The sequence below is a fragment of the Pholis gunnellus genome (genome assembly GCF_910591455.1).
Source record: "Pholis gunnellus genome assembly, chromosome: 21".
Classification (NCBI taxonomy): Eukaryota; Metazoa; Chordata; class Actinopteri; order Perciformes; family Pholidae; genus Pholis; species Pholis gunnellus.
This window is the reverse complement of record NC_136548.1, coordinates 10,225,542-10,235,325: the sequence shown is the minus strand read 5'-3', so window position 1 is coordinate 10,235,325 and position 9,784 is coordinate 10,225,542. Positions and strand designations below refer to the sequence as shown.

At 39.7% G+C, this 9,784-nt stretch overlaps 1 protein-coding gene across 2 annotated transcripts; it reads right to left on the bottom strand.

The window, feature by feature from the left end:
• Window positions 1–728: 728 nt before the first annotated feature.
• On the bottom strand, window positions 729–8,639 carry LOC306713044 (alpha-tectorin-like). Of its 2 annotated transcripts, none has more exons than XM_079182583.1 (18): window positions 8,583–8,639; window positions 8,062–8,130; window positions 7,901–7,924; window positions 7,686–7,781; window positions 7,412–7,579; window positions 7,168–7,284; window positions 6,045–6,686; window positions 5,445–5,479; window positions 4,591–4,986; window positions 4,188–4,471; window positions 3,811–4,088; window positions 3,534–3,653; window positions 2,695–2,879; window positions 2,434–2,594; window positions 1,778–2,029; window positions 1,436–1,595; window positions 1,239–1,341; window positions 729–1,144 (listed from the first exon to the last, which is right to left on the bottom strand). In XM_079182583.1, exons 2-18 carry the CDS (start codon window positions 8,105–8,107, stop codon window positions 1,053–1,055), a joined length of 3,159 nt encoding a protein of 1,052 aa, XP_079038709.1. In that variant the 5' UTR covers window positions 8,108–8,130; window positions 8,583–8,639; the 3' UTR covers window positions 729–1,052. The 2 variants fall into 2 exon arrangements, with proteins under 2 accessions (XP_079038709.1, XP_079038710.1); XM_079182584.1 differs by having other exon boundaries at window positions 8,062–8,133; window positions 8,583–8,630.
• Window positions 8,640–9,784: the final 1,145 nt, after the last annotated feature.

Genomic DNA, 9,784 nt, shown 5'->3' with positions numbered 1-9,784 from the left:
TTTGGTATTATTAAGGTATTAGTGCAGATTTCTATTCCCTTCTCTTGGGTCGGATTAAATGAAAGTATCAGATGTCACTAAAATCAGGTTACAGGATGATTAAAATCAGCCATTTCAACTGATGAGCAATTGATGTGTTCATTGATTCACGTCACTTCTGACTTTGCACTGCATCAGTGATATCTGATACTTTAATTTAAATCTGACCCAGAGAGCGTGAGTTTACAGGGAAAGTAATCTAGAAAAAATACCACAAGTAAAGGCAGAGAGAGAGGAAAGAGATTATTTACAAACAAATTTCCTCCAAAATGTCAATGTGACACCACCTTGAGCTGCACAATAGAACAATTATTTTGTATATTTTTGTTGGAGAAAATAAATTACAGAGATAGGTCCTGTTAATATCAGATTTCTTTGTTTATTTATGTGATCATTTATTTACCTTCCTTGGGATATGACCTTCATGTATTGCTGCACATCTCTGCTGGTTGTGTTTGAGAGTGAGCAGGACACGTGCCTTCAATTTATTGTTAGATCCTGGCTAAATTGTCTTTCCCACTCCTTTGTTGCCTAAAGGACAACAGAGCAAAATACATTACAGTGCAGTGGCTTGCAGGTATTAAGCCATAACCTGGTCATTGTTGATGAAATTATTAAGTGATGCTGGAAGCTTGCAGCACCCACACAACCTTCTACTATGGACAATAGAAAACGAGATCCATACTCCATGCATTGAGAAAATTTATTTATATGTTCAACCTTCATTATACATGGTTGGTTACTTCTTATATGATAGAAATCTAATGATAACAACCCCGGCAAAGAAACTAAGGATACATTCGTTAAACACCTTATATAGTGAAAACAACAAAAGGCAAGTGATTTCAGCTTCAGTATGCTGCACATTTACGGTTATAAAGCTAAATTACTTCAATTTTCAGCAGACCACAAAAACAGAACACACCACAAGGAAAAAGCCTCTCTAATAGAAATACAATCTAAAAGCAAATGTATGTTGAGTGATTTTAGAATATGGATCATCTTTGAATGCCTTACACCAGAGTTTTGGCTGCCAGCAAACTGACTAGCAGGGTCACCAGAGGGGCCAACTGGCCCGAGGCACTGCTCGGTTTCACCATTCTGGCTGTAAAAGAAGAATTCAAGTTTACATAAAATGTATCCATCAAGATTTGTGTCATCAAAGGAGCAAAAGTCATGAGGAGATAAGAGGGTTTTACCTTTCCGATTGAGCGGCATGGTAAGTGGTCCTAGTGAGATGCCCGTCATGGCATGCTGGGATACGTCCCTTGCAACTCGGTTGTGGTGGCCTGGGTAGCAGTGCTGCAGGAAAACAACATCAGAGGCTTCTGTTAACGCACCTTTTGATAATCTATCAAAACTCATTACGAATGCACACAAAGACAGTAACACTCACAGCAGTGCAGTTGTTGTGTCTCCTAAGACACAGGTGGACTTGGCAGTGCAGGTAGATGGATGAAAAGTTGCTGAAGGTGAACATCTTGAAGGAGAATCGGGCCGCAGTTGAGATGCCGTTCGCAACCAGCTCTACTGTACCATCTGCTGGGTTAGGACACCTGGAGGGAGATAGAAGTTACAATGTTACCAGCTGGACTATAAAATAAACAGGGTTAAGTTATGAAAGTGAGGAAGGGTGGAGCAAGTGAAGAGAGGCCCTTCTGTAGAAAATCATTTTCTGGGTAATCAAGAACCAGTGATCAGAGTGCTGAACTACATGAAGTTGTAATAACTTGTTTACTCTTCTTGTATGAGATCCCAGCGGACAGGGTAGCTGGCGAGGTTGACTGGCGTGGCCCAACAAGAGTCCAAAATGGTGGAGATCTGCCTTCCATCGACTCCTTCTGTCCGAATCTCCACATATAGCCTCTCGTCAATTTCTATTTCTAAGTTGCTGCCACTGGCCAGTGGGTAGTGGAAGCCAGCGTCCTGGTAGGGGATCATTCTCATACGATACTGTCCTTGGCCCGATAGAAGCTTCTTTCTCACAATGCTGCAAAAAAACAACAAAGAAGTTGACTGCACTTGAGAAGGACCAATTCACTGGCAAGTTCTTGGTAACAATGTCTTGCTGACGCATTCACATTCATAGAATGGGGACAGACATTGGGTGCAGAATGTGGGTAGTGGAGAAATTACAGAACATTTATGACAACCAAGGGCTAAATTATAACTAACTATTTTCAGTCTTTGTCATCATCGAGCATCACTGTCGCAAAAAAGGTTTGAGGTGCAGATGTAGCACTGTTTAATATATGGTACTGTTATTGAAAACATGAATATTGAAACATACGTCATGACGTATCACTATGGACATATGTTCACTATACAAATGACTGTGTTAATTGTATTTAGTTAGCATAAAACATATAAAGTAGATGGTGTTGTTATTATCACCTCTCTACAGGGTTGATGCCCACAGCCATAGACAGGGCCTGGGTCAGAAGGTATTCACAGCAGAAACGCAAATGAATGCTCCTCTGGCGGCTGATTAGCCCTCCATGAGGGTCCACGTCGCCCTGGATGGTGTTCTCATAGATGAAATGGGTTCCGTTGCTCTTAAAATTGAAATGACAAAATGGTAAACCATTTTTAAGTAAGTTGCTTGTTCTTGTAATATGTCTGATGGAGCACATTAACGTGTAAAATGGACTGTACCTTGAGAGCTGTCCCACACAGCTGCTCGTCATTGTTAAATTGGAACACCAGTCGTCCGTCCTGCAGAGTTCCATTGCAGGAGTCATCTCGGAGGTGGAGGGCGCTGGAGTGGAAGCCAGCTTCAAACAACTGGCAGCGCGACACAGACATGGTGCCTGAACTACTGGAACAACTGAGGGACGAGTCTACGTATGAGAGAGAGAGATTTAAAAAACAATTCCGCAGTGTTTGTAGCTAATCTCATAGTTAAAGCTGCACTAATCAATATTTTCCTGGATTAAGTAACTACTATATATGTCATTTGAAAGGTGTTGCTCATAGTGACAAACCCACAGAGTTGTGACTCACAGATATTGTAACAATCCTATAGGTTTATATTGACCATTTAAATCATTTTAAAACTGTTACCATGAAATCATGTTTCGTCTCTCCTTTTGGCATTGTGCACGGTTCACATTACTGCAATACCCATGAGCCTTGGCTGAGATTTGTTCAGGGGCGCCATTCAGATTGGCTGAATTCATTTAAAATTGACGCAGAATTTAAAAGTGAATTGGTTTAAGCTGCAGATTGCACTTTTTTTCAAGACCGTAATCTTTAGATTCCACATGCCGTCAGTCGTGCACAGACAGAATTCTAAGCTCTGGGATTGGATATTATGGCAAAAGAACAATGATAAACCAACACCTGAGTGGATATTATTGTTCTGTGGTCTTACGTTGGTGTATATTTCATAAACAATGCCATTGTACTATGAAGCAATTTCTACTACTAATCTTACACATATCACATCCGGGATCTGTAAAACAAAGCAGTGTTTCAAATGGAGCTGCCCTCACCGTAGCTCTCATTGTTGGGCCGATGGTGGTGCTCATCACAGAAGCAGCCGTACACACCGTGCTTCTCACCACACCACTCATACTCTGTGCAGTTCAGCTGTTCGCAGGGGTCTGACTCAGCTATGGAAATTGCGAGGACAGGATGAGAGAAAGAGTGACGAAACAAGTAAAAAACTACTTTTTTCCACAAGTAGGACAAATGGCAAAGTTCTGTTAAACTCAGGATTATACCTCTCATTCTTTATTTTGGCTGTCCATAAGCCCAGTGCAAACTTACCACACAGCAAAGCAGAGCGCCACTCAGGGATGTTTAATCCCAAAACAGAGCAGGTGCTCTCGTAGGCAGAGACTGCAGAACACAGCATGCCATTGGCTGGAGTGTAGAGGCAGAGGTCATAGACACAGGAACTGAAAAATGGCTGTGGATCAGAGTGCAGGTGACAGGCACTGAATGGACCACTACTGTTGGTGATGACACTACAGAGCTCAGAGTATTCTTCCATAAAGGGACAGTCATCCAATCCATCATCACTGCTTTCATCAGTGGATCCACATCTAGAAAAGACATTAAACGTTTAAGATTTGAGCTGACTTTGTTTATTTTGACTGGACTTTGGATTGGGAACCTTGCATGTTCTTTTTATAACATCTCACCCTGGTTGGCTTGTGGAGGATTTCCAGCTGTGTCCAAAGTGATTGTCATTTTGTGCCAAAGTGCCATTGGGCAAGACTTTGTCATCTGAAGGATCCCTGTTGAAGTTTCCACACATGCCTGTGACTCTATTTTGATGGTATTGGCCCAGTCTGACCAGTAAAGTGCTCCGGCCGTCAAAGTGAACTTTCAAGTCAACGGCATCAACCACAATGTAGCTTCCCTGTCTTACTACCTGAGTTAATGTTCCCACAGTGGTGGGAAGAGACACCTCACTTCCATTTACCTGGAAGGAAGAGAGATCAGAGAGAGACGGACAAGAAGGGAGGAGGCTGTTGTTTGTAATTATATTTACAATACAGAGATACAGAAGGTTTTTCATCTTGCAAGTAATGAAGAGCTTACCTTTACTCTTCTGTTGGGTCCAATCCTGACATGCACACTCTCTAGTTGATTTGAGAGGTATACATCCACTGCTGACACAAACGACACACGGTTGTTGCCACGGTGATTATTGGTGGCTACTACCTGAAACTGTGTTTCATTGATGCCGGGGTTCACACTCTCAGTAATGATGTATGAGCATGTGCCCTGGAAATGGGCCAGTGCCCTATCAAAGGTGATGTAGTGTGGATCGCCCGTAACAGTGCAAGTAGACATCTCATCAAAACAGCCCAGCTGGCCATTTCTGATGGTGCACTCTTGTGTAGGAGTGCAGGATGCAGCAGAACAGCTCAGGTCATTGGGAGCACGGCATTCACACCGCTGGGAGCAACCCTCTGTCCAGAAGGATTCACCAGCCTGTAACATGTGAGAATATGTTCATGTACATATATTTATACAACTTGTGGGCTGTGTATAACAGGTCTAATACCAATAAAATGGAAAAAATTAAATAAACTAGAACTACTACAACTACAGCTGGTAATGGGACAAAATGACAGTTGTGACACGCAATATATGTAGTACAATGAAGTAGCAAATATTTGGTTCTCTGTCAACACTATTTTTAAATATCTTGTTACTTGATAATTTTAGGCAAATGAGGATCACTTTTAATTGAGCACACTAATGTTGATAGAGATGGGCAGATTAAAAAAGAAGACAAAAGGATTCTGATATCTGTGATATAAGAGAGTTGCTTGACCAAAGTGAAATGATTATGTGCAAAGACTGAAATCACAGAGACTGTCAGATGAATTATTCGGGCACAGTGATACAAATCTGGTTTCTTATCCATTTAGAGCTATATGACTTACATTATAGTTGAACCCGTTATATTGACAGTCAGTACCTATGAAAACAAACACATAGATTTAATTGAATACAAATCAGTCTGCTCTGCTAACATCAAAAACAAAAGTCAGTTACTGAATTTACGTAAATACAACAAAAATAAAAATATATTTAATTGATACATCAACCTGGTATTTGCAACTTGTTAACTTATAAGTTAAAGCAAAGCAAAGCAATGCCTTGGGAGTGGTACCTCTGCAACCTCCACACTGGCATAGGATGTAAATTGTGTATTTTTTATATATGTATGTCTATATATACATATATATAGAAATATATAGAAATATATATATATATATATATATGTATATATAGCAATCATAAACAGCAGTACTAGCTGCAATCCAGGAGGTGGTTCAACTGTCGTAGGACAGAACTGAAGGCCCAGGTATAAAATGCACGGCCCACCACTGATCAAATGTATATTGATTTTGTATCAAATTTTGTAATTTACTAATTTTTATTTTTCACTTTGCTGTATTCATTGTTCTCAATGATCTGTATCCCTTTCCTGCCCCTTTACACTGCTTCTTCTGCTACTGTATTGTGGCATGTGAATTTACCCTCTTGGGTCGTTGTTGAGGTAACAATTGTTGATGTTGGGGTGGCGGTTGTTGTTGTTGGGGGAGCAGTTGTTGGGGATGCAGTTGTTGATGTTGGGGATGCAGTTGTTGATGTTGGGGGAGCAGTTGTTGGGGTTGCAGTTGTTGATGTTGGGGGAGCGGTTGTTGGGGTTGCAGTTGTTGATGTTGGGGGAGCAGTTGTTGTGGTTGCAGTTGTTGATGTTGGGGGAGCAGTTGTTGTGGCTGCAGTTGTTGATGTTGGGGGAGCAGTTGTTGGGGTTGCAGTTGTTGATGTTGGGGGAGCGGTTGTTGGGGTTGCAGTTGTTGATGATGGGGGAGCAGTTGTTGGGGTTGCAGTTGTTGATGTTGGAGGAGCAGTTGTTGGGGTTGCAGTTGTTGATGTTGGGGGAGCAGTTGTTGGGGTTGCAGTTGTTGATGTTGGGGGAGCAGTTGTTGGGGTTGCAGTTGTTGATGTTGGGGGAGCAGTTGTGAGAGTATTACACAAACTGGTTCCACAACAGGATGATCCACTGCTTATGCTTCCAATGCTTGGCATGAAAGGAAGGCTACCCAGGCTTGCAGCAGCTGCACACATATTTGTAGATGCACAGCCAAAAGCTGAAGTGCTGTACCCACTTATCACTGTAGAGGAAAAATCATCGTTTAACTACACAGCCTTCATTGTTTTAAGTTTGCTAATTAATCAAAATAAGTATTACCATAATGTAGAATATACTTAAAATATTAGAAATAAAATTATTTTCACTTCGTACGTGTTTATTACTATACTTTGAATACTATTGAATTATGACATGTAACATTTTGGGAATATTAGAACATCAAAACTTAAGTGTATTGACTTTTCTTGAAGTAACTAGTCACTATAACTGTCATATGAATGTACTGAGGTAAAAAGTACAATCATTACCATTGATATTTAATGGACTATAAGTATTAAGTAGCACATCATAGAAATACTACAAATACTATAGAACAGCAGTTCAGGACATGTACTTCTTTACTTTCCTCCACTGGTTGATTTTCCAGATCTCACAAGTTGTTGGTTTGAGATACTTTAAGGTTGTAAAATACTTTTTGGAAACCACGTATGATTAAGACTCACCACTCGCTTGAAAGCAGCGGTCCTCCACCCCACTACATTGTAATGTATAAGTACATTGAGAGGTCACGGGGTTACAAGTCAAACACTGTAGGGCGTTAACTGTCTGAGCAGCAGGGACTGAAAGAGAAAAGAACATAATTAGTTTGACGAAGAGAGAACATTTAAGCTTTACAAAATTAAAGCATGTCAAAGTCTATTTCGTGTTTTTTCATCTTAAATGAGGTATTTATACATCTGTACTTACACAGTAGAGTGGCTCCGTTGCAATCATCTGTGTTGCAGCACTCAACAGATGCAACTGCACCCGAAACACCCAAGTTGGCTGAAAATGTCTGAGAGCCTGTGGCTGGACACAGGGAGGATGATGCACACGCCTTGAATATTTGAGGTGCTGTCGTTCCAGATGAAGTGGCTACAAAATAAAAAGTTGAGTTCGTCAATATTAGCGGAAAGAACACATAACTCTGCAGTACATTTATTTCACTCAAAAGTAGAACATGGTATAAAGAAATGCCCACCTAGAATGGAAGCTGTTACACACATCGTCTCTGAGGAACATGTGACTAGTGTTGTGTTTGAACACTGCAAATCTGTGCATGTCTGACATTGAAGTGCTGAAATTGGGAGAAAAAATTGTCATGAATAATGATCACATCTCAAATGTCAAATCAAATATGAAGTGTATTGATGGTTTTGAACAAATTACTAAGAGATTATCTAAACGTCAATTCACCTGACGTCCCAGGAGTCACCGAACCTATAAAAACAAACATAGATATAATTGGATAAAAATCAGTCTGCTAACATCAAAAACAGAGGACAGTTAGTGAATTTACGTAAATACAACAAAAATAAAAATGTATTTAATTGAAACAGACTGAATTAGATACTTACTTATCAATCCTATAAGAAGCACAGGCAACATGTTTAGATTTGCCATTCTCCAAAGCCCCAAATATGAACCTGCTGACCAAATGTATTTAATAATTAATTTAACAAACTACAAAGCACTCAGAGACTGCATACCCAACCAAGGATGCATAGTCATGGACTATAAATGTGTTATATGATTTTATAAAAGCAAACGTTTTTTTAAATCATTTAATTGTTTAACTAAATGAGATTTAAATTCCTATTGATCAAGATATACATTCAAATGTCCATTCTAGACAAAATTGTCATACATGTGCAGCCTTCTTTTAAATATTAATTGACTGCAAGTGTAATAATTTCTGAAAAAAATGGCACAAATAACTAAATGCTAATAACTAATAACTAAAAAAGACATCTTTCAAAGTTAAGAAATTCTGTAGTTATACATATATATATATATATATATATATGGAAAATGCTACCAATGTGAGTTAAGCAGTTCAAAATGAATATCTTATTTAAAAATAAAATCAATTAATTACCTGTTCACATGTACTTCTTTGGCTCCTATGCCTCTCCTTCTCGTGAGACTGCAGCACTGCAACAAGGCTTTATACAGTAAAAGTTGGCCAAGACCCATAAATCTGTTGTTTCACTGGTTCTAACAATAGAATCAAATTGTTTCGTCATAACAAGTGAACCAAACCTCCCATTGTGCATTTCTAACAATGCAGTTCATCATAATTGGTTCAGCAGAAACAAAAACTAGGTGTCATATTCTACCAAAGGCTTTAGTACACATGCAAGGAAGCCGCAAGGAAGTTGTTAGAAAGTTATTTAAGTGTCGAGGTACTTGCTTCAAAGGAGTATTAATTAATGTTGAATCTCAAATGATATTGGTTACCCTTGTAAAAAAAAAATGCACGCAGACCTTTACAACCATCCGGCCAGACCAGCCGGACCAAACGCTAACAAGAGCGGAATTGACCACCCCAGAATGAGAGGGAAGAGAGCTGCGATGGAAGCTAAGCTAACCCAGCTAGGACCTAACGCTATTCCACAGTCCTCTCCTGCATGTCCAGTCACAGGCAAATCAGCCTGGGCTCACATCTTTACAAAGAAATGTCTCCAATGTGGCATCCCGCATCAAGCCGCACTTAACGGGTAGACCGAAGGACAGAGCAGGACTTCGGTGGGACGAGATAATTCCTGCTTACATCAATGATGTAAAACATAGTGCTCAAATATAAAAGTCAAAGTTGATGGAATAATATTTGAGGATGAATTGATGTTTCGCTGATGTCACATTTATTATGTTGAGATACCAGCCACATTATCCTGATGCAAATCCAAAAGTTGCACTGGAGGAATTTACTAATATTTTTGTTATATTTTGTCATGTTTAGTGTAGCAACTAGCTATAAATGCATTTCGTTGTGCAACCCTGTGTTGCATAATGACAATAAATTATCCATGAAAAGCATGAAGTAACTTCTGCTCCTACAATCATATAAATGGGACCAATTTAAGAAAAGAATCTCGAGCGGAACAAGATTCCAAACTGAAGCAGTTGTTGATGACCTGCAGCCCGTATTGGTCAGTTTAAAGTAGTGAGGAGTCAGCAATCAATGATGGTATAAAACAGTCAACAAAATGTGATATTGAAAAAGTGAAACACTGCAAAATGAGAAGTCCTTGAGCATACTGTCATAAATGAGCACAACTTTTTTTGATCCATGTGTCC

Coding starts and splice junctions, on each gene's coding strand:
- LOC306713044 (XM_079182583.1), bottom strand. CDS start 8,107: ATGGCAAATCTAAACATGTTGCCTGTGCTTCTTATAGGATTGATAA. Junction 4,472..4,590: donor GACCCAACAGAAGAGTAAAG/GTAAGCTCTTCA, acceptor TCTTCCTTCCAG/GTAAATGGAAGTGAGGTGTC. Junction 1,145..1,238: donor CATGCCGCTCAATCGGAAAG/GTAAAACCCTCT, acceptor CTTCTTTTACAG/CCAGAATGGTGAAACCGAGC.